The sequence below is a fragment of the Lepidochelys kempii genome, chromosome 7 (assembly GCF_965140285.1).
Source record: "Lepidochelys kempii isolate rLepKem1 chromosome 7, rLepKem1.hap1, whole genome shotgun sequence".
In the NCBI taxonomy this organism is placed as follows: Eukaryota; Metazoa; Chordata; order Testudines; family Cheloniidae; genus Lepidochelys; species Lepidochelys kempii.
In genome coordinates this window covers 71,553,963-71,579,345 of record NC_136386.1, presented here as the reverse complement: position 1 = coordinate 71,579,345, position 25,383 = coordinate 71,553,963, and the positions used below count along the sequence as shown (strand labels likewise).

Genomic DNA, 25,383 nt, shown 5'->3' with positions numbered 1-25,383 from the left:
CCTCCTTGGGTTGTAACAAAAATATCTTTAGTTTAAATAAAAGATTTCCTAATTAAAAAAAGGATTGTTATAGAGCAATATAAAAGCCAACTGAATACACCTGCACATAGCTCTATTGAATCAATGGAACGTAATAGAAGTTAAGATTTATGTGGTCACTGTATTTGAGATTAACAAAGACCCACCCACTAAATGGGCTACTGAATCTTCACCTGTGACAGTATGATCTGGAATCCATTAGTTTCCTCAATGAGGATCTAATTCAAAGCCCACTGAAGTCAACAGAAAAGTTATTAGATCTGTCCCATAACAATACGACAACATATGGCTGCAATGTGGATTAAGCACACACAGCAGTCATGTAGCAAAACTTACTAAGAGTGGTATCTACTGTAAAAGATTGTGCAATGTAATCTACTGATGCAAAAAGGAATTTGACAAAATTCTTCCTACACGCCACTGCTCTCCCCCCAAACGCAGTCATCTGGAGTACCAGACAGTTGGGCACTGTTCCTTCTTGTAGGTGAAGCTGATAGTGCTGTCTAGTTAAAGGTTGCCTAGCACTTCTCAAATTTAGTGACACCAAAAGTTATACCATGTAGTTCCACAGGGTGAGAAAAAACTTCTTTACACCATGAGTAAAAGATACTAACGTTTATTCCACAGAGTTTTGTCTTTGTCTGTAGTGTTAATTGAGAAGAAAATGCATCTGGAAAAATAGCATTGTGGACTCCACTGCAAAACAATTATGCAGACACTCCACACAAGGAGTAGGCACTGTTCATTTAATTCTCTTATAAGAAGAGGAACTGGGGGGGGGGGGGGGGGGAAGGAGGAAGATGAAGTTACAGTGCCCTTACTAAACTAAGTAATGTACTACAGTATAAACATTTGAAAGGAGAAACAAGAGACCAATGAACTGTTAGTCTTGGACTTTATTGTTTCAGAAATCAGTACACGAGCACAGCACATTGTCAGCATAGTACAGTGAAAGGATAAAATAAGTTTCTCAATTGCTGATTTGAACTTTGCCAGGACTGGTAACTAGATTGAGTACAGCAGCATTTACATAGGCCTCATTTACTTTTAAGGATTTCCAGCAATAGCTTATGCCCAATATTTTCACAGGCTTACCTGGTCTCTCAGCATAGAATACTTGTATTTGCCAAACCAAGTATGGTACTAGAGCAAACAATGAAACAGTTGTAGAAATTCACCATCAATGTTAGTGGGACATTTTTGTTAAATATGGTAAAGAAAATACCAGTTGTATGACAGCAATTTGGGAAGAGGAGTCAAAGGATTACAGGCAAAAGCACTTGCAAGTATACAGCATTTGGTTTTGTGGCCTGGAGGACAGGTTAAAAAAGCAGAATAGAGTTCACCTTCCCTTTGTTCCTGTACCATCATTAGGTACATTTTAGAGTGGGACTGGTCACTGAGCTCAGACCTTAGGAAGCCATCACCAAAAAGAACAACTTAGTTGATTTCAGTATTTAAAAAGTTAATCTACAGTTTTATTGGCCACCACACACATTATAGCCTAAATATTTTTTGGTTCTGGAACCAACACTTCAATAGTTTGATGTTCCCAATGTTTAACTTCTCAGTGCAAAGACACAGACACAGCTAATGAACATTAAGGATGTTGGAAACATTACAGCTACACTGAATACTAATTTTTCAAGTACATTCAGGAAAGGTGCTGAAGTTCTATTTACCCACAGGACAAAGTAAGAGCACAAGCTTCTTTACCATTGTCCACCATTCCGGAAGGGTCGCATTGCCTTTCCAAGGCCTTTGTATTTCTCTGTACTCACCCTAATCCTTTCTAAAATTTCAGTTGAGATGTTACAAGGGCACAAATTGTGATAGATTAAGTCAAGTTCTAGTAGATAGAGCTCTAATTCCTTTCAGATAGGTCACCCAAAGGCCATCCAATAGCAGCAACGGCTCTCAGACACCACCACCACTTTCTGTTTAAGCACAACAAGGTTCCATATTCCAATATCAGTCTCTTGAGTTATCTTGTGCCCCTTTCTGTATACTTGAGTCCCCATTTTGGAGATCAGTTTCTTTTTACTATGCAATTATGGTAGATGCAAAAAGTGATAGTCACAGAATAATATGTTGTCAAACCTTTCAGAGAAGCAGACCGATTTAGTTTTATTTACTTAAGTTTAAAATATAATTTACTGAAATATATTTCTTTCCCATTAAGATATCACAAATTACGTACAAGTGTTTGCACTGTTATCCAAATTTGACCTTTTCAGAAGAACTGGAAAACGTATCCTTGAGATTCATGTTGTACTGAAACACCTTAATAATGCTCAAGTGCTTCAAACTTCTGACTTCTACATGAAAGCTGCTTGTACACCAGATTAATTTTTACTAGGCATACACACTAAGCAGACAGAGTTTGGTGAACTATCAGATGGTTGCAAAGAAGAATCTTAATTCATTTCTTCCTGCTACTCCCACCAGTGGCAAGCATGGTGGCCACTCGAATAAAGATGTTCAGTGTATCCATGTAAATACCCAGACACCTAAAAAAAACACCCCAGAAAGCCAGTTAGTTTAATTTACTATAAGCAGTGTTATAAGCAACATTACTCACTCAATGTCAATACATCACATTAGGAAACTTTAAAAATCAGGTTGAGGACCCAAGTGTCTCACTCAACTTGTTTTTTAAGAAACTACATTGTGTATGTGATTCTTGTTTTTCTGAAGTGAACTGTGACCATTACAAGCAGAAATGGACTCATTTGCCACTAAGACTTCAGTTATGACATATAGCTCCTATTTATATTTGTTTAAATCATTCTGGAAACTGGAATGACAACCAAATTTGTTAAGCAATAAGCTATAGATGGGTAAAAATGCACAGTAACTTCTCATGGGACATTAGTAGCTAACACACATATTGGAACTAGGATTTGGCCCAAAACAACTAAGCTTCCATTAAGTTCAGTGGGACCAGGATTTAGAACAAAGTTTTGAACAATGTTGGGTAGCTTCCTTCTTTCTTCCTCCCAACAGCTTACACCTCTTCCCCCCCCATCCCTTTTCTTTTAGGGTCAGTTATTTACGTAAAAGTAAATACTGAACTTAGTTCAAAAGGATAACAGAAATATGCCTTTCCAACTCAAAAATATAACTGAGGATTGAAGAAACACCTTTACGAAGTGAGAAGGTTAGAGCCAAATCTGATAATAGGCCTATTGAGGACAATTAATCCCTATATTACTATTAGCTACAGCACTCATAAAAGTTTTACTGATTTACAATGACAAAGGTTAGATATATTATATAAACTAAGATATTTTACAGCTTACAACACAACTAAAATTGCTTGTTTGAACAGGTTAAGTATGTGAGCTGAAAGTGTTTCAGAAAGCAAGTACAAAGAATTTCCCCCACCCACACAGAAAAACTGTTAGAAATAACTAACATTGGCTGAGAGAAGGAAAAAACCCCTCAAAACCAAAAAAAAAAAACCCTAATTTTTTGGCATATGGAGTACTTATGTATTTTTCAGTAATAGTTTTATCCCCATTAACTATTTTCATATTGTATTTGGAAAATAATGTGGCTATAATCCTGTACATTTTACTGTAAACTGAGGTTTACTATCCCAAAGTGAATTTCTCTCTTTAATATCTGCAGGACAGCAGGTACATTTTCTTTATACACTACTGCATAGCTTGAAGGGACATCATTAGTTAAAATAGTCTTAAAATCAGATCAGTGTTGACACCAGGATAATACTTACGAGTTGATGGGGTCATACTTTGCTACTCCATATATGGACACTGGGTGTGTCTCTGCACGTTTGATAACTTTTTGTGTGTCGTACAGCAGGAACATGCCAAAGAGGATCAATCCACCATAAACTGCTACAGAATACAGGCCTGCTCCAAATGCAGAGGTAGGAGGCAGGAACACAGATCCTGGAATAAGCGTGCAAAAAAGGTGTTAAAAGCAAGCCCTTCCTTTATGTATATGCATTGTTACAAACTTAATTATTTGAGGAATAGCATGATTTACAGTGTATGATCATGGAAGGACCATCCTGTAAGAGTACTCATGTCATTCCTGGTGCTTCTGAAATGCCAGCTATTTTCACGGATTCTAGCGTACAAGTACACCATAGTAAGAGATGTGACATTTATTCAAAATTGCAGAAGAGTACTATATAGGGCTGTCGCACGATTAAAAAAATTAAGTGTGCGATTAATTGTGCTGTTAAACAATACCATTTATTTAAATATTTTTGGATATTTTCTACATTTTCAAATATATTGATTTCATTACAACAGAAGATAAAGTGTTCAGTGCTCACTTTATTTTTGATTACAAATATTTGCACTGTAAAAAAACAAAGTAGTATTTTTCAATTCACCTACTATAAGTATTATAGCACAATCTCTATCATGAAAGTTGAACTTACAAATGTAGAATTATGTACAAAAAATAACTGCATTCAAAAATAAAAAACTTTAGAGCGTACTAGTCCACTCAGTCCTCTTCCTTGTTCAGCCAATCGCTGAGATAAATAGGTTTGGTTACAATTTGCAGGAGATAATGCTGCCTGCTTCTGGTTTACAATGTCACCTGAAAGTGAGAACAGGTGTTCGCATAGTGCTGTTGTAGCTGGTATCAAGATATTTACAGGCCAGATGCGCTAAAGATTCACGTGTCCCTTCGTGCTTCAGCCACCATTCCAGAGGATATCCTCCATACTGATAACAGGTTCTGCTCGATAACGATCCAAACCAGAGCGGACCTATTCATGTTCATTTTCATCATTGAGTCAGATGCCACGTGCAGAAGGTTGATTTTTTTTTTTTTTGGTGGTTCAGGTTCTCGTTTGAGTGCTGCTCTTTTAAGACTTCTGAAAGCATGCTCCACACCTCATTCCTCTCAGATTTTAGATGGTACTTCAGATTCTTAAACCTTGGGTTGAGTGCTGTAGAAATTTTTAGAAATCTGACATTGGTATCTTCTTTGTGTTTTGTCTTAAAACAAACATGTGCTGGGTCATCATCTGAGACTGCTATAACATGAAATATATGGCATAATACGAGTAAAACAGAACAGGAGACATACCATTCTCCCTCAAGGACTTCAGTCACAAATGTAGTTAATGAATTATTTTTTTTTAAATGATCATCATCAGCATTGGAGCATGTCTTCTGGAATGGTGGCCAAAGCACGAAGGGGCATATGAACATTTAGCATAACTGGCACATAAATACCTTGCAATGCCAGCTACGAAAGTGCCTGTTCTCACTTTCAGGTAACATTGTAAATAAGAAGCAGGCAGCAGTATCTCCCATAAATGTAAACAAACCTGTTTGTCTTAGCGACTGGCCAAACAAGAAGTGGGACCAAGTGGACCTGTAGGCTCTAAAGTTTTATATTGTTTTGTTCTTGAGTACAGTTATGCAACAATAAAAATCTACATTTGTAAGTTACACTTTCAGAACAACAAGATTGCACGACAGTACTTGTATGAGATGAACTGAAAAATACTTTTATCACTGTTACAGGGCAAATATTTGTAATAAAGAGTACTGTACACTTTGTATTCTGTGTTGTAATAGAAATCAATATATTTGAAAATGTAGAAAAAATCCAAAAATATTTAATAAATTTCAATTTGTATTCTATTCAGTGCAATTAACTGCAATTAATTTTTTTTGAGTTAATTGCAATTAATCAATAGCTGGAATATTGTATGATCTAGAATTTTTTTTTAAACACTATTCGATCACATGATTAGACTGTACTGTAATGTGGAAGAGCAATGGGGCACATATGCAACCCTCACTTCAACATTTTGTGACTTTTGAATTCTCAACTGTCTAGCCTTAAGTTAAAATTTAAATAGTTGAACTTGTAAGCCTCTCACAAGTTTCCTTAAAGTATCTTTTCACCTAGAGGGCGAAACAAAACCCACCTAATTGGTGTTATTTTCATATGAAACTTCTACGTCAGACCATTTCACAGAGCAATTCAAGCAGGTATGTTACAAAAAGAATACACAGAAAAAATATTCAGTAGCTAATCTGAGTCACATTTAATCCGTCAATTTTAATTTGTTACCAGAAGACACCATTGCAGGTTTTTGCCATGTTACAGTTTACTGAAACTTTAACCAGACGGATTTTTATCCTAGACTTTTTTAAAAAAAAAAAAAAATGCATGAACTCCATGTCTATCAGTACTCTTCACTGAGAGTATTTATAGTGTGGTTTTAAAACAGCAAAAACATTATTTTAAAACAGGGACATGCTGACAATTTGCTGTGGTGCCAGACTAAAAAAAGCAAAAACCAAACTTGCTGCCTGTCTACGAGAAGGTTAAGGGGTGACTTGATTACATGTACCTACATAGGGAACAAATACTTAATAATGGGCTCTTGAGTCTAGCAGAAGAAAGTATAACAATCCAATGGCTGGTAACTGAAGCTAGACAAATTCAGACTGGAAATGAGGTGTAAATTCAAAACCAGTGAGAGTTAACCATTGGAACAATTTACCAAGGGTCATGGTGGATTCTCCACCACTGACAATTATTAAATCAAGATTGGAAGTTTTTCCTAAAAGATATGCTCTAGGAATTATTTTGGAGAAGTTCTATGGCCTCTGCTATTATCCAGGTCAGGCTAGATGATCACTGTGGTCCCTCCTGGCTTTAGGGTCTATGAAGATAACAGCTCTTGCAAATACTATCTAGCCAGGTACTTTTGGGTGTTCCTTTCTCAGTCAGGGCCAGTCTCACTGTATTAAAGATATAATGAGGTGAGCTCAGTTTTAGACACTTAGAAGTCAAACATCAAAACAGTATTTTGTTTACCAATTGACGAAGCAATAACAAGGCCCAGGCCTACTCCCAGTGGTCCTCCCATGTTCAGAAACTTTTCACTTGGTGCACATATGGCCACAGTTGAGAGACCTCCTACAATTCCTGCTGTGTACCAGGCAGCTCTGATCAGCAGAGGACCACCCAACAAGGTCAAAGGAGCCACCACTGCACCCATAACACCTAAGTGAAGAAAAAGACAAGCAAGGTTGGAAATTTAGTTATGTTTAATGCCATATATACTGAATGGCTGAAGATAAATGCCCTATCCCAATAGGGTATTTTTCAGCCACATAACTGAGTCAATAGGCCAAACTCTGTATTGATTTACACTCTGTTCAATCTTATTGAGTTCAATCGGTTTGCACAAAGAAAAGCCAGTGCAGGATTTGGCAGAAAATATTCAATACAATGCCACAAAACTTAGATCTTAGATGAAATGTGTTACTATTCATTTAATTATGAAGGACAGTTCAGAAAAAAGAGCAGTCTTTATGCTGGCTGATGACAATTACAAGGCCTGTTCAAACTCAGCAACAAGTATATCTTGAACTGATAAATGCTTCAGACAGTACAGTCAGCCTATGAAATGCATTTTCACAGGAAGCTGGAGTTGTAGCTGTATTTTGAAAAAAGGAAAGAATTCTTGACATTAGGAACAGCTATGCAATCAAGTCACATGCTTCAGGGTACAAAGCGAGCAACAAAAGCATCAGAAAGGAATCCCTCTTCCCAAATACAGCACTGTGTATTATAAGAATTTGGCCTACCTCTACAGCAAGAGTATTAGACTTGACTGTATATGTCAAGTGCTTTGATCTTAAACACCATACTAGGTCCTATAGAAGCTAGTAAACACAGTAGTTATGCATATACAACACTACCACATTAGCATTTCTGAAATCCACAGACAACTGCAAACGCAGCATTAAGGTTTCTAACGGAAACTGCTTTGAAAGTAAGCAGCAGTGTCACTTGAACCCGTTAATCTGCTTGATATGAGTGAAGTTCATCAGCCATATCTTCTTACACAAAGTGTTTCAGAACAGTGGGTTTTCAATGCCCACCCTGACAGGGAATTGAGCATGTGGACATTTAATAGGTCAAATAATACTACCTTTCAGAAGTTACAAAAAGCAGGAGAAAGGGGATAAATGCTCTTCCTGATAACATACTGTTAACAGTACAATTACAATTCCTCTCCTGAGACACTTCTGTTCCCTAAGAGAAGATGGTCTTTAGAGGACAGACCTTATTAACAAACAAGTTGCAGGAGACCAGCTGCATTATATTTAAAAGTGAATGAATACTGCACACAAGGTACACAGCAACTAGCTGGTAGCTCACATCGCAGTGGACATAACTGGTGTTGCTCTACCCCTTCCCAGTGATCCACTGATGGTTCACTGATGATATTGTGACAACATGGTGAGTGACTGGCTTACTTCAGTCATTTGCATGTTACTATAATGTTAAACTATTATCATAGATCAAAAGTAATGGTACATTCATTTGCACAAAAAATTCAATTCAAGTGACACCTTACTTGCCCACATCAGAACTGCAGAAATAATCTGCTGCACATTGACTCATACAACTTGATTACATAGGACTGATGATGAGGTGGTTAGTACCAGTATGATATTTATAAAGTCATGCTAACCATAAATCAATCATTCAGGAGGTAAACTGAAAAGACAGCTAGAAGATGCAAGTAATTTAATTTACTAATGTGACATATATTGCAGGTTTGATTTGAACATGCATTCTCACAGAAGAAAAAAAAACTTACAGTTCTTTAAAGGGACACATTTGACTAACCACATTTCCACCTAACCGTTCTTACCATTGTAACTCCTAAGATCACTATAAAAGATTCAAGGAGAAAGTATTTCGGTTCTTTAGTTTGTTCATTTGAGTTTGTTCATTTTTGCACTGTCAGTTTCATTGTTTTGTGGAAGGAATAAAGCCTTCCCCAGGCTCTTCAAGAACATGCTTTACCTGTATTAGCAACTCTGACAATGAAATCAAAGGAAGTAAGAAATAGAGAAACAATGTGCACGAGAGGAAGAAGTTTGAGCATATTTGCTCTTTTGAAGGGTGTTTTCAAAGGACTTCAAAAGAAGTCAACAGGGAGCAGAACATTCCTTTTGGGGTCGTTCTGTTAAAATTTTCAAAAATATGTGTAAGGGAGCCCATAAAATTCCTTAAAAAATAAAGTTGAAAGATGCTTCGTAAAAAGGAAGTCCCTTCAACAGACAAAGGAATGGCTTTGCTTTTTCAATTACCAGTGATGTGTCTAAAGTAATTGTTAATTTTTAATATAATGGAAACATTTATGTACCTTTTTTCTATTAATAATGAATGCAAATAATCACAATCTTTCAGCAGATGCTCTGCTGAAAACAGCCTTGTGACTAGTCATGAGGACTTCCAACATAACCAGCAACATACCACTAACCAACCAGTAATTTCTATGTTCCTACTGAGCTACTGAACTGAAGCTCAATAAATTCACTGGTCAAGCATAGGGTGGGCAGAGGAAATCACCCCAAACTTTGACCTTTGTAGGATCTCTGGTAAAGTCAATCTGGATTATTAGCTTTCAACTGCTCAGGTACCCTCTGAATCCTATCATGAAGTCTGGGCTTCCAGGCTGCCACCAGGCCCTCCATTTTTACTTAACCATCACGGGAGGGGGCCCAGGTTCTGGCTTCTATTAAAGAAGAGATTTGGGAAATGGTTAGATTGAATCAGAGAGCCTTGGCTGTTCTGTGGCAGCTGAGTACAGTGAATAGAGGGTAAGGGTTCCTCAAGTGGAAAGGCATGCTTGCAGAATCCAGATATCACCAGAACCATTTAATGAATATTAGCAAGAGAAAATGCACGGCAAATACCAATACCTGCAGCAACTTTACAGAGGATCTGTTATCAATCCATTTATATTTAAGAGAACAAGGATGTCAAAGCAGCTCAATGCTATACAATGTACTTGGGGCAAAAGACATCTCCACAGCTCACCTATAAGCCCCAGCCAATGTAAGGAAGATACTTTAAAGAATATTTCATTAACAGCCACACAGAAGGTGCTGTGAACAGGAATAAAAGGAGCTAAAAGGAAGTTACGGCCTCCCCAAAAGCAATAGTTATTTCATTAAAGTTTTGGGAGACTAAACTTGCTTTCCTTTAAAAGTAGGCTTATCTTCAGCAAAACCACAGACATAATATTTCATATTAAGTAGCTGAGATACTGTCACACAGAAAATTAAATGCACCTACCAGCATGAAGCATCCAGGCAAGGTGTTTAGTACCAGGATTACCTTCATAGGATATTGACCTAACCAGCATCCCAGCACCAATCATAGCTGCAAAAGTTGCACCTATTGCCTGTAATATAAAGAATTACCATATAAGAATTCAAGAGCACACTGAGATGTACAAAATTCTCTACTCTGCCTCTGAAATCTTATTGTTTATATTAATTTTTTACTAGCCTAAAACTCAGTGGTACTCCTATGCACAATTATTTCTCAAAGATTCAAGAGCAGAAAGCTGCACATAGTTGAGTAAAAGCACAATTAACTCAAGTACACAACTAAACTTCACACAGTAGCCCAAATCCAGTAGTCCTTACTCTAGCAAGACCACAGTGAAGTCAGTGCATTTTTTTAAACCCACAAAATATTAGGACTGTACAAGCCAGGTGGCACACCAATTGGTGCTGCGTGTCTAAAGCTGTCCAGTACAAGATATGCCAGGTAACAAAAACAAAAACACACACACAGAAGCAGCTAACTGGATGATTCTAAAGGTGTCCTCTGATGGTTCACTGTATCCCCACTTACGACCTTTCATTTACTTAAAATATTTAAACATTACTGCTTGTTCCTAGTACATGTTTTTGCCCCAAGCCCCATCCAAATACCATCTGTCCCTGCTCCCATTTGTTTCCAAACCGTATGTCTCTCCCCTCGTGCTCAGTCTAGCTGCTTCCTGCTTGAACAGGAGTGTGTGACCAAGCAGCTAATAGATGGTTGACTGACACCATGAGTGGCTACTTCTGGTTTGCTCTTGCCAAAACCACATCTCTATGACATGCCTAAATGGACCTTGGGGCAATTCTGTAAATAGATTAAACATGGCTATCTGTAGCTATGCCTTCTACTTTGTAGAATTATCTACATTTACCCCTTTCAGCACACATGCTCTGCAGATACCCAGCTGCCGCTTTTAATGTACGTCTCCTGCTCTCCCCCTGTCATGTATGCGCACATTCATTGGAATTTTACTCTGGGGGGAATTCTGCACCAAAAAATTAAAATTTCTGCAGACAATTTAAAATTCCGCCATTTTATTTGTCAAAACACAACATAATCACTCCAGTTTCAATTATTTTGGTAATTTGTTTCAAAATACCTGTCAACAGTACAGACAAGAGCAAAAAAAGATCCCCCCAGGAGTAGAGAGTTAAAGACACCCTTACAAAAACCCAGTTTCAGTGGGGGGGGGTGGGTGGGTGCTGGAGAGAGCTCTGGGGACACCAGCATCCCCCTCCCCACGGAGCAGCCTCCAGCCCAGACACCAGCACCCGCAGAGCCTTTACTACCCCAACTTCTTTACTGTCCTGCTGAGGGACATGGTATGGTGCGGCCCAGCCCTTCCTCACCATTTGCCAGAGTTGGCTGGATCTCCCAGGTCCTTTCCTATCCCGGGAGAATGAGAATCAAAGAGCATGCAGCCTCCAGCCCCACCAGGCTGGGCACTCTGCTCACTGCAAGCTGGGCTCTGCAAAGTCCAGCAGCCCCGAGAGGCAGCCAGAAATTCTGCCAGGTAAACAGGGAATTCTGTGAAATTCTGCATTGCACAGAATTCTCCCAGGAACAGAATTTACACCAGCATGAACATTTGAAAATTTGGACCTGAATGTCATCAGTACATTATGCACAATTGATAAATGGATTTGCAGAATCTGGTACAAATGTCATTTTAATACTAAATTTTCAGTTAGTCATATACCTACAAATGCCAGTGTGCACGTTCACAGGGAAGAACAAGCAGGAGACATGCATACACAAGATTTCCTAAGGAGGTGGCTGGACATCCACAGAGCATGTGTAGATGCAAATGGATAAACAAGATTAACAAGCCTGGCCTCAGACAGCCAAATACCATATTCATAATTGTGCATGTCGCTGATCAACTTATGTGCAGGCAAGCTAGGCATCATTTTGGCAGCAGCAAGTCATCTGACCTGCCTTTGAACAGTTAGCTATTGGCCACTGGTAGGTTTATGCAGCCTTTGATGACATATCTGATCAGATATGTCAAGTCTGATGTGATAGGTCAGTTTCATACCAGAAGCCACAGCTTTAGTATTTCGCCAACTTTATACTATGCTAAATTGTTCAATATGACCAGCTGAAGAAACTTTTACATGACAACAGACTATTTTAACAAACAATATTAGCTAGCACACATTAGGCTCTTGACATGCAAATATACCTAAATTTAAACAGAAAACGAACTTAAGTTTATATATGTATGTTTAGTTAGGATTCTTTGACGTTCTTCATAAAGCCATCTTTTACAAGGATTAGATAATTAGCAATAGCTCCCTCTACCGTACATAATGTGCCCTTAGCGATATTTCTGAAACAAAATGTTTAAAATAAAACCACATTCAGCACTTTGTGGAGTAAAATTAGTTTAACCTTATCACCATTCTTATTGCCAAGTTATGTATTGTAAATTAGCCACAGTTTAACTATAACTAAGCTATGCATGTTTTAGCTAAGATAACTAAACCTTCAGTTCTTTATGACACTTTACCGCTACTCAATTTGTTCGCATTAAATGTTTCTAAATTACTTTAAAATAGCTATTAAAGAGTGTTTAAAGCAGACTATTTTCAGCTTTTACTACTTTATGCTGTTAAACCATCTAACCATGAGAAACTGATCTTGTTCAGACCAGTTTAAGTCTGAGGTTATCCATAAATCCAGTTACCTAAGTATCATACTGGTTAATTTAAAAATAGGATTTACCTCTACAAGCTTATTTCAAATATTCCTGTTATGTTTGTGAGAGACTGCAGCACATTAAAGTCAGATTTCAGTTTTATTGGGGTCTTTAGTATAGCTGACTAGAAAACGGAATTTCAGTTCTGTGAAAATTTGAGTGTTCACAAAATTTTTATCCTCAATCAGGACCAAAAGGCAAAAACTCAAAAGTTTTTGTGGAACTGAAATCCCACTATACTGTTTTGAACATATTTAGACATGGCATTGCCAAAACAAAACATGCTCCCCAGATACTTGTCAGCTTACCAAGAGTCTGGCTAGTTTCACCAGTACAATTAAGTGGTGAGCAACAACCAAACTGATCATCATGTCAATTTCACAGCTACCAGGATTTCCAGGGTCTCTGGTGGGTTGAAGAAAAACCCTGGAGCCTGGAAATGCCAGCTCCCAAAGTTCAAGGCTCCTTCCCAAGCTCCCCTTCAGCCTGCCAGTGTTCTGTTGGAAGTTAACTGATGACAAACCATTTCCTTGAAACATTTCAATTTTGACTAATCGTTATATATCAACAAAAATGTTTCCTCAGAATTTTTCCAGACACCATTAGTATTTAGCTTAACTACTGAGACACATTTAGGAGGAGACTGAACAGTCAGACCACTGAGCTCTAACTGCTTTCAGGTAGCAAGCTCCTGTCATCAGTCTGGTGGTGGTTTTTTTTTTTTTTTTTTTTTACACACACACACACACACACACACACACAAGAACAGAGGTAGTCAATTTTTTTTGTCAAGGTCCAAATTTCTTGGACAAGGTATAATCAAAATCCAGACTCCAGAGAAAATAATAAAAAAACAGTAACGATAAGTACATAAAAAAAGATGTCAGTGTCTGTTCAAGAGTGTATGGTGGGTCCAGATTTGGCTTGAGGTCCACCTATTGAAAACCCCTGCCCTAGTTCATGTAAGACAGGGGTGGGCAAACTTTTTGGTCCGAGGGCCACACTGGGGTTGCAAAACTGTACAGAGGGTTGGGTAGGGAAGGCTGTGCCTCTCCAAACAGCCTGGTCCCCACTCCCATTCGCCCCCTCCCACTTCCTGCCCTCCTCAGAGCCCCCGACTCATCCAACCCAAGGGCCAGGAAGGACGGTCCCGTGGGCTGGATGTGTGCTGTAGTTTGCCCACCTCTGATGTAGGAGGAAGTTTCTCATCTTCCCCGCCCACATCAATGACCAGAAGTTTGTAGACGCGCTTTATTCAAAGAATTATGTAACCCTGTATTGCTGGTACCAGGTGATTGGGGCTGCTTTAAGACAACTAGACACACCCCATAAAGTTTCACCCCCCAAGATTCCAAGTTCTGCTTCAAAACAGTTTTCTTAACACTAATCTTTCTGGTGATTAAAGAGAAAGCCCATATAACCTTACCAGCCAAGAACCCCTCATCATGAGGCTCATGAGTGCAGGAGATCTGCTGACTGCTACAGCAGACAATGCTGTCAAACCAACACTTCCTGCAAAGTACATGTAGGTAGAACGGATTCGGTCTTTCACATACTGAGGCCAAATACTGAAAGAGATGAAATTATGAACAGTTATGTTGCTATTTTTTCATGTTTTAATTGATCTCACCAGTTATTCTTAGTTCTGGTACAATCAAACTTATGAATATTTAAGATTCATGAGATCCATCTTACACAGTGGCATGCAATATTCAGTTTAGAGACATTTGTCATAAAATATATCATGTTTCAGGTCTTAATTTGTTAACTTCTTTTCCACCATGCACAAAATTATGTTGTTTCCATGGAACTACGCTAGTTTACAACAGATCAGTTTCACATTTCCTGTGTGCATTCCTTTCACCCCTGTCTCCGTAAAGTATCTATCTTACTCTATCACTATTTAAAAAGGCAAGAGTGATGTGAATAAGTATATTATAGGTTTTAAAACTGTCTAAAAGGAAAAGCCCATAGTCTATGTACTAACAGTTGTAAGTAATTAAATGAAATGGTCACAAGTTGCTAAGTCACCAGAGCAATGTATCATCACATGACATACATGCTATGTTTTGAGATAAGGAATACCCTGGAAATTATAACCTTAGATAGGAAAAACTTCTGTACTACTATGTTTAAAGAACTGATTCTACAAAGACAGAATTTCCACCAGTTAGCGACATTTAATAAAGAATGCACATTCCATTTTACAAAGTTACTAGTTTCCCCAGAAGTCCGCAGACAACCCGAAAACATCTCAAAAGTGCAAACTGTTCCCCATTTATCTTAATGGGTGGGGAATGAATGACAGGTATTTGAATGTTAACAGAGAAGGTTGTCAATTGTATTAGAAGACTGGCACAATAGGATGTTAAAGTGAGATGTCACTTGAAGCAAGAATGCGTGGAGCTTGGAATACCACTTCTTCCCTATCTTTCTGTTATGAATCTAGTAAATTTATCACAAAACTGAGCAAGATTTTCTTATTTTAAGCCCACACATTCATAAACTTTAACATAGGATTTATCACTTGAAGGCTTCATCATTAGATAGGATGCTCCACCCCTGCTGTAGACACGGAACAAAATTTGTTATACCAAGGGCAAACACTTTTTGTAAGTTAGTGTTTGCAAGAGACAGGTAGATAGGGAACAATTATGACCTGCTTACAACGTTTATATTTTCTTACAGCTCTTGGTGAATTCAAGAAGCTATTTTTGCTTTCTGAACAGGGTCTCAGAGGAACCCTAGATAATGTGGATTTAACTAGCACTTTCACAGAAGTTAGAACATCCACCTACGTTTTAACTCATGACATTCCCCAGACAAGAATATAGATGCATACTATTTGAGATGGGGCAGGAGGCAAAAATACTTCAAAGTTAACAGTATTTGCAAGATAGGAAGTGGGATATTTATAGCAGCAATCAGCCAAATTGCATTTAATCCCAAGGCTTTACCAAAATTTGTTCCCAGGTTTATATATAAAAATCAATGCTTTCTGCAAGAAACTAGGGTTTCTCTTTTTAGTTTAAAGTCATGAAGAGTAAGCACGCACAGAAGGAGACTGGTTGGGAGAGAAATTTGCGTGTAAATAAGGGTGTCAACTGTTCTAGCCTTGATTTGAAATAATAAGCTTGGTATTTTGCTCACACAGCTTTTTCAATGGCTCCAATTTCATTGGACATTCCCATTCCATAATAACATAGAGCTCCAAGACCAACAGCAGCCCCTCCGGCAACAATCCATCTTCCCATCTGGTCCACTGCACAACAGAAAAAAAGATATTGATATTCCTGTAAGAGTTTTGTCCTGGGATCGAGTAGAACAGTTTTCTAATTTCAGTTTAATTATGTATATAACAACTGATAAGGAAGGGAAAAACCTCAAGATTTATAAAAACTCTTCATTCTTAATGTCCAAATGAAAAGGTTACCTGTTAGTCTATCATTATTTTATAGGAGCTTGTTTCTCTTCCATGAAACCAAGTTTAGAGAGGAACAAAGATGTCCTCTGAATATCAAATTCTCTTGTACTGCTACACGATGCAGTTTCAAACTATAGCTAGCTAGCTATGTGGATCAATAAATAAATGTTACATATTTTAAGTTTATCAACAGGAGGCAGCCATTTCTAAGACTATACAGTAATTGGAATAAAAACCCAGAATGAAAATCAAGAACAATATCACCCACCAATTGGTTAGTGATATATGCCTATCATCTAGGTAAGTTTCTTCATTAAAACAGGAGAGGAGAAAAAAAAAAAAAGTCAGGCCTTTCAGGTCTCTTACCCTTTTGCCCTTCCCTCTCAATGTTGCCTTCTAAACCTGCTCTCATTGAGAACAGTTATAACAATTTTTTATCCATCAGAAAGACCTGAAATTGGATGTTACTGACACTGCTGTAAAGGATAACTGTCTAATAAAGTGAGAAGTAGCAACCGTTGATATTTCCAGTTGCATGGTTTGTTTTTTATTGGGAAAACTATAGTTTCTCTCAAGGAAGTTTTATGAAAAAGATTTAATATAAAACAAACCTGGGTATGTGTGTACTGGACTAGATGTGCTACTCAACAGTAACCCCTTTGTGGTCTATCTGGCAAAGCCATATTTAGAAAAGCAGAGTTTTCAACTTCTTGAATATCTGAAGTCAGTGCATTTGGCATCTGTATTGTGTACATTATGACAGCAGATTAAATTCAAAATTGTTGTACACTTTTTACTAACTACAAAACACAGGAAGACTGATCTTTCAGTAGCTATGCTGAGCAATGCTAAAGGTATCAAGACAAACATTCACTCTTAGAATAGAAGATAACCATTCTCTACATCCAAAGAAGTGTTGATTTCCATTTAAAAAAAAATTTCAATCCTCAAGCTGATCTAATAGAGCAGTGGTTCTCAAACTAGGGCCACCGCTTGTTCAGGGAAAGCCCCTGACAGGCCGGGCCGGTTTACCTGCTGTGTCCGCAGGTTCAGCCAATCGCGGCTCCCACGACACGGCAGGTAAACAAACCAGCCCAGCCCGCCAGGGGCTTTTCCTGAACAACCAGCGGCCCTAGTTTGAGAAACACTGTAATAGAGTCAATCACCACTAACAGCCATAAATTGCCACTAAATTTATCGTACTGTAAACTGGCACCAGTTCCAGTGATTTCAACTGAACTGTACTTGTTTACACCAGGGCTCAATTTGGCATAGTTCTCTTTAGTCACATGAGGTGACTGTTTAAAACCTTGCCAATTCAGAAGCAAAGAATTATATTTTGAAATTATACAAGCTCAAAGTAGCTGATCAGCTAACAAGCAGACCCTGGAACTAGAGCTCAGTTTATCTTCCAGCTTTTGGTCACCTCACTCCCCAGCACCAATCCCACACTAATATTAGAGTATCAGGAGATGTGAATTCTGTCACTGACTCACTATATGAACTTGGGAAAGTCACTTAACCTTTTTGCCTTCAATTATCCATCTATAAAATAGAGGCAATACCTCAAGGATGTTGCAAGGCCATAGAAATATGAATCCTACACATAAAAATAGATCTCTGCTTCTTAAAAATATATTTAACTTTTTAAGAAACTTTACTACTGACATATGAATGACAGAGGGTCTTCAAGTTCAGGAATTTCCACATACTTCAGAATGGTTATGACTGTGAACAACTCAAATTGCTCCATGGCTACTGGAGGTATTCGCAATATCAAATGTTGCGGAGAAGTGAAGAAACCCATTTTTCAGACATTTGTTTTCAAAAGCATAATTGATACTTAGTCAAACTCTATAGTAAGTCATAATGATCCAGGATTTTAAGCTTATTTCTTAGAAATAGCTTTACAGTTGGTGTTCAAACATTTGGAATACTTGAGTAGAATGGTTATTTACCTTTAAATGCAGTTTCCATTGCTGGCTCAAAGGCTGCTTCTTTAATTTCTTGGCCAGTTCTTCCACGCCGCACACCCACTTTTGCTTTGGAGGCATACCCCTGTTATGAGCAGATAGAAAGGAAAGACAGTTAAAATAGATCCTAGAACAATAAAGATGTACATATTTACAAGCAGTACCTACAGAGTAATGGAAAAATCTTTCCATGAACAGCAAGATAACATAGTATAATTAAAAAGGAGTTATCTAAATATAACCGATCCCTTCTAACTCAGGTGTCATTATCCTCTTCAAACTGTGCGACACTCTTAACACTGACTACACTAAATTACAAAAATATCAATTGTACCTTAATATATGAATACTGGCAGAGCTGACAGTATGATTTTATTCCGAGAAACAGCTCAAACCTCCCACACTACCCACTGGCCCTATAAGTGGCCAGAACACACTTTTTTTTGGCTTTAAATAAATAAAGCTAAATATTTGCTGCTTATGTGCTTGTGAACAGGTCAGACTGAAAGGTGTGGAGACCGAACTCAAATTGATCACTGTTTTGGGTGAAGCAGTTATAGTAGTACTCCAACCTTCTTCACATTGTACCACTTGAATCCTTAAACTCTTCTCTGAAGGGCAAAAGTAGAATTAGGGCCCATAAATTAAGATTTTATGGCAGGGAAGGTCTAAAAGAAGAGATTTAAGATAAACGCCAACAAATTTTTGAAATACAAGCAAATCAAAATTTTATGATTTCTATGATCCTTGGCTCTCACTGGTTAAAACAGCCCCTGGAAATCTGAAGCCATTGCACTCTCTTGGCTTTATTAATCCGCACATGCAGATGTGTTCCTAAATATGGGCTGTAAGCACCTAGGAAATTAAAATATTCTGCAGGACTGTTTCAACACAGATTTAGAAAACATAAGGAAAGGACTGGTAGTCAAAGTTGACCCTAGAAATTTTTTAATTATACTTGTGAGAGCAACATATATCTCACTTCTGTTCTAATAGGTATCAGCATTTAAGAATTTAACATTTATTTTTAAATAAGCAATTTACAATGATATAGTACAGAAGATGCACTGTCACACATAATTTACAAAACAAACCCAAAGTGCACAAAAAGAGGATATTTAGAATTTAGTTGAAATAACCTGGACTTTAGTGGTCATGAAAGTGCCATAATAAAAATCTGGGAGACAAACACACTGTTTGCTTTGTGCTTAATCAGAAACTTTCCTCAACCCAATTTTTTTAAACTCTGCAATTTTTTTTGGAGGGGGTAGGGGAGAATATACCCCTGGTGATACAGACAGGTGGAAGAATTTTAAAATGGAGTAGTTTCTAAATCTACTTAGGCCACAATGGTAAATATGCCCAATTCCTGTCTACACTAGTGTTTCCAGCGTAGTAGAGACAGAAGTTGGGTGAAGGAGGTAATAACGTCTGTTGGTCCAAAAAAAGACACTACCTCACCCATCTTGTCTCTACTATCTTGAGCCCAACATTGCTACAACAACACTGCAAGTTTCCAGTGTAGTGCCAGAATAAGACTGAGAAACTGGTGCAGGCTTCTCCAAGAGATCAGTGCCAGAAGACAAGGTGTTCCCAGACACCACTTGTGACGTGAAGGAGTCCAGTCTGTGAAAGAAGCTTATTGGAACATCTCTGGGGGTGAGATTTCATCTGTAAATCAGTTTCTTAACGTATTAGGCTTAGACTTGCCTGTTATGTTTTATTTTGCTTGGTAACTTACTTTGTTCTGTCTGTTACTACTTGGAACCACTTCAATCCTACTTTTTATATTTAATAAAATCACTTTTGTTTATTAATTAGCCCAGAATAAGTACTTAATACCTGGGGGAGCAAACAGCTGTGCATCTCTCTCTATCAGTGTTAAAGAGGGCAGACAATTTATGAGTTTACCCTGTATAAGCTTTATAGAGTAAAACAGATTTATTTGGGGTTTGGATCCCATTGAGAACTGGGTATCTGGGTGCTGGAGACATGAGCACTTCGTAAGCTGTTTTCAGTTAAGTCTGCAGCTTTGGGGATGTGGTTCAGACCTGGGTCTGTGTTTGCAGCAGGCTAGCGTGTCTGGCTCAACAAGCCAGGGCTCTGAAGTCCCAAGCTGGCAGGGAAAATGGGCTCAGAGGTAGTCTCAGAACATCAGGTGACAGTCCCAAGGAGGTTTCTGTGATCCAACCAGTCACACAACTAACATGAGAGATCTGAGGGGGTTTACCCAAGCTTGATGTGTGTGGTTGGTGAATGATTTGCACACAGAGCAACAATGAGGAACACTTGCATCCCCAAGACAAAAGAGAGAATACATTTACTACTGGAAGAGGACACAAGGCCTTATCAGAGAAGTGTGGTTTGATGTCAGACGGCTTAAATGAGCAAGTATAAGCTCATGAAAGGCTCAGTGTAGCCTTAAAGGCTAAATGCCCAATGGGTGCAAAACTCAAACACTGTTGCAATACAATATTTTGTATAAAAAAAAAGTTCTGCACTTTCCTAAAGAAGAGAGGGGAACAACTGAGGAGTTGCGTATACCGTAGAGTTCCTGCTTGTCATCTGCAGTGGCCAGAAGGAATTGAGTGGCTGGGGGAGTATGCTCTCTTATAAGTCCTTGAATCGCATAGGGTGAGAGGAGGGAGAGAAACATAAGGACAGGCAAGGTCTGAGCACATCTCCAATGATTGCTGCTGTTCAAGAGTTTTGAGCATGGATGCTCAAGATGTACATGACATTTAAATGGGAATCTGTGCAGACAATGCAAGAAATACCACTCCATTCTAGTCTTCTGAGCCAAGATTTCTAACAAGCGAGTCCCAATTAGAGTAAAATATTCATTTTACATCTTTGGGCCACTGTTAAATAACCTTTTTGCCACTAACAACTTTACAGCAGGTTGCTGCTTCAGTAAGACATTGAAGCGCTGTCGTCCCATTAAGTTGGGTCTTCCATTTCAGTTACCTCACTTACATTTTGGTGCAGATGAAAATGTGTCTTTTGGTAAAGATGGAAATGGCCTCAATGGTCTAATTTGAGACCCTTTGTACAAGCAATCCTTATCAAATTAAAAAAAGCTACCTTACCCGGTTAGGTTGCAAGATCCACCGGTTCGCTTTTATGCTGGAATTCCTCAAAGCTGGGAAGGTCTGTGTAAGCGCAGGACGGAGACTCTGGCGTGGCAGTGTCCATAAACACGCTAATCTTGCTGCCAGCATGGTTGCTGCTATTGATTAAATAATGAGTATTCCTGTAATGGCATGAGAAGTGATGCTTTAGTATTTGGTTATTGTATCACAAAAAGCACAAATAAAGCAGTAAGATTTGCCAGTTATGTAACAAAAAAAAAGTTTTATTTATGATCAACTACTATAAAAAAAAAAGAACCGAGCCACTACATGAAATGTTCTGGAGTTAAATACAGCCAGTACAGACACCGGCTAGTTGAACAGTGCACTCTTTAGTTTAGGAAGTCAAGGATTTGATTTCCTATACCAGAATTTTTATTCATACCACATGCTCACCAGAGAAGAGGGAAGGTTTCTCTTCCTCTAACTTATCTGAACAATCTTGTGTGTGCTCATAACTAATGGCAACCCAAATGCAGGTTCGAAACATTGTGGTAACTAACTTCTGATGTTAAGAAATAAACTAAATCTCCTGCTAAACATTCACCCCACCCTAAATTCTGGAAATAGAATGCACTACCAAAGACTATCACGTACGTGGACTACTAAATCAAAATATCATCTGAAGTGCTTTGAAGTGATGTGTAGTACAACCCCACCACCAGCAAGCTCTTTTTAAATAATTTTAAGAACACAATTAACTAGCCTCATCTTAATACTCCACCAAGGTCACAGATTAAAGCACCAATACAAGACAAACTCAGTTTTATTTACAACAGTCAATCTACTGTATGCTCTACTAGTACTACCAGAACTACCAACTTATTTTCATGAACACTGCTTTTTCTAGTCTTAAAAATATTTTCTTCTACTACAAAAGATTATATGTATGACTTTTCTCTATAAAGATGAAACTAAGCTATGAATACACTATCGCAGTTACTTGACACTTTCATAGACACCAATTTGCTTTTATTTGTATGTAGCACCAAAGGGATGCATAGCACAGTTTTAATCCTCATTTCAGGCTCCTACAAAAAATACAAACAATTTTATTGGCATTTATGCACATTAGAACAAGCACAGCTGTTTTTTAGAATTCAGCTGAAAGTGTCTACTAGCCCTTAGAGTAAGATCTTTGGGACAGTCACCAAGTCTTTGTTTACATAATGCCCAGCACAGTAGAGCCCTAACCTGATTGAGCCCTCAAGCACTACCATAATATAAATATTAAATGAGTCAATTTCAAAAGAAGAAAGTAAGGCAGATGTTCATAACTCAACTACAAAACAAAGTGAATTTTTTGAAATGCCACTGTTATAAAGAGTTTTTCAGAAACCAGTAGAGAATCTTTTGTTTTTTTGTGTGTTACTACATTCTCTAAAAGGCTGATAAGTGTTGCAATTTATGACAAATTTTCAGAATTTTAAAGATTTGGGACAGGACACACAGCTTTTAATTAATTTTCAAAACAGACTTGCTCTCAAAAGTCTTATGTATTAAAACTTTGAGCAGAAGTTGGGTAGGTTATCAACAGAATGAAACAAATCCTAGTAACATTTCAGATCATCTTTTATGAAAGAGCATGAGGCAAGAAAACAGTTTGGTCATCACTATGACACATCATATAGGACACAAATTCTAATCCAGAAAGCCTTTTTGCACAGAAGCCTTGCTAGTACACTTCTTAAATAGCGATGGGATCAACCAAACCTACAGACTGAGTCAAGACTCCTGGATTCTGTTTCCAAACTGCCACCAACTTGTCACAAGCAAGTCATAGCCTCTTCGTATTTCAGTGTATTCATCGCTCACATGGGCATAAATACCTAACCCTCACAGATCATCCCAGTACCTTAAATGGTATTACATATATGGCCAGTGAAAATTTATCCAAGATATGTAAGGGTTAGGCTTTTACTGTCATTTGCCATACACGGATTGCCACTGACAGTCATTTGAGAGAATAAATGTACCACACAATACTGGGATAAATCTTGCTTTCATAAGCCTCTAAGGAAAAAGAAAAATACAAGCTATAACTAGAAACGTGAGCCTTTAATCTGCATTAAACGCCTTAGACCATCAGTTACCCAAAATAATACAAACAAGAAACTGGCCAGCCTGTTTTTAGGTGGAGAGAGTTCTGAAATGATGAGGTGTACAATTTGAAAAGAAATTCTTGTTCAGCACACTCCCCACAACCTGCATTTTTGGTTCACAAAATACATCCCCCAGAAGGTTGAGTGCACATTCGGGGTGGGGCAGTAGAGCTAAGGTCACAGGGAAAAGGGAGTGAATTATTGTTCCATACCTGGGAAGGGGACGGCCTCTCCCCAGTGTCATTCCTACCCCAGGATTACTCTTATTTTAGAGAAAAATCGCCCTCCCTCTCTGGCCAGATAGTTCACTGCATCCCATGGGAACTCCCATGGCACTTCCCTCTCCCCAGGGCCCTCCCCCGCCACAGCAAGAGTGACAGCTCCCCCGTCCACCCCCAGGGCCCTTCGTGTCCCCTCCCGCACGGCGCTCCGGCGCCCGGGGCAGGAGGCACAGTTCCCCCGCAGCGCGCTGCCCGGCTCTGAGAGCGGGGCCGGAGCAGATGGGGGAAGCTCACCGGCCCGGGGCCGACAGCCGGCTCCAAGACCGCTCACCTTCCCAGCGCCCACGCGACGCCCCGCCACGGCGTTCTATGCCGTACGCCTGATGTGCGAGCACAAATTGTGCGTCACGAGCTAAGTCACATGTGATGACGTCTGCAGCAAAGCTGAGTGGCTCACTCGTCTCGCGTGCTCTTAAAACGGGACACTGCCGTTGGCTACAGCGCGCGCTCAGCTGCCATATTAGATTTGGGCAGCGAAGGTACTTGCCCCATATTGAATAAGGGCAAAGAAGCCATCTTTAATTCGGCCGTGGAAGCTTCTGGAAGACATCTTGCCTGGGAGCGAGGGAACCATTGACAGGATCTGGGGCGTTAGCAGCCATCTTGCAAGAGGGCATGCCTAGCTATTAGCAGCCATTTTGGATGTGGTAAAGGCAGCCAGCAGCGACAGCCATTTTGAATGAGGGCAAGGAGACCTTGCTCAGGCTGAGAAGCTTGTGGCTGGCGCTGGGTCAAGCACCTTGCCGTTATCCCTCATCCTGTGGTGTGCTGAGTACTTGCAGGGCACCCTCCCTTTGCTGCTGGGGAAAGCTGGAGCTCTCGGCCGCCCTCAAGGGAGCAAGAGGGCCCGGTCGCTTGGCCTGTATCCCCCACCACATAAGCAGGCCAGGCACCAGCCTGGGGCAGCGGCGTGAAGGGTTTGGCGGCCAGGCCCTGGACGGCGCTGACACCCTTCATTGGCCCTGCAAGGGGGCACTGCCTCAGAACCTGCTGTCCTGCCTGGCCCGCTCGGCCTGGCGCTGACTCCTCCGACTCCCCAGGACGGGAACACGGCTCTCTCCCACAACCCCACCCCAAAGGGATGATGTTTGTGCTTTACAGTTTAATGCTCTCAGGGGCACACAGTAATTGTAAAGCAGACAACACCCTCCCCACCCAGTCTAATATCTGTATGCTCTTTACTTAACAGCTGAAGCCCAGGGGAGTCCATATCATACAGAACATCCTAAATGTAATGTCCCTCACTAGCTCAACCCTCCCTATGGGAGGTCTTGGGGTATCATCTGTTATCACCCTCACCGACCCTGCCCCTGCAGCAGCCTCCCTCTTCTTAATCTAGTGAAAAATGGTTCTTTTCCCCCCATCCCCACTGTGAGTTCCTTTATAGACTCCTGCTGGATCATCTGCTTTTTTTCTGCCTTTTGGTAATTTTCCATTACTTCCAGCCCCCTCCCCAACTTCTGACAAAAAGCGGAAATGTTTTCTCCCAGGTAGGTACATTTGTCCCAGTGTATTTTACTTTGAGTAGACCATTGTTGAGTGCTGATTACTCACCCTATCTCTAGCCTGGCAGAGACATG

At 39.4% G+C, this 25,383-nt stretch overlaps 1 protein-coding gene across 2 annotated transcripts; it reads right to left on the bottom strand.

Moving 5' to 3' along the window:
- Window positions 1-917: 917 nt before the first annotated feature.
- GHITM (growth hormone inducible transmembrane protein) lies at window positions 918-24,180 on the bottom strand. 2 transcript variants are annotated; one of them, XM_073353292.1, is made up of 9 exons: window positions 24,075-24,180; window positions 21,379-21,542; window positions 18,275-18,374; window positions 16,043-16,154; window positions 14,319-14,460; window positions 10,153-10,261; window positions 6,868-7,056; window positions 3,779-3,956; window positions 918-2,549 (listed from the first exon to the last, which is right to left on the bottom strand). In XM_073353292.1, the coding sequence occupies exons 2-9, from the start codon at window positions 21,508-21,510 to the stop codon at window positions 2,462-2,464; spliced, it is 1,050 nt and encodes a 349-aa protein (XP_073209393.1). In that variant the 5' UTR covers window positions 21,511-21,542; window positions 24,075-24,180; the 3' UTR covers window positions 918-2,461. The 2 variants fall into 2 exon arrangements, with proteins under 2 accessions (XP_073209393.1, XP_073209394.1); XM_073353293.1 differs by having other exon boundaries at window positions 24,038-24,177.
- Window positions 24,181-25,383: the final 1,203 nt, after the last annotated feature.

Bases quoted from the DNA above. Each gene is read 5' to 3' on its own strand.
- GHITM (XM_073353292.1), bottom strand. From the start codon at position 21,510: ATGCTGGCAGCAAGATTAGCGTGTTTATGGACACTGCCACGCCAGAGT. The intron at 10,262-14,318 runs GTAAGGTTATAT...TTTATATTACAG, and splicing joins TGATGAGGGGTTCTTGGCTG to GCAATAGGTGCAACTTTTGC. The intron at 7,057-10,152 runs GTAGGTGCATTT...TTCTTCACTTAG, and splicing joins TGCCTGGATGCTTCATGCTG to GTGTTATGGGTGCAGTGGTG.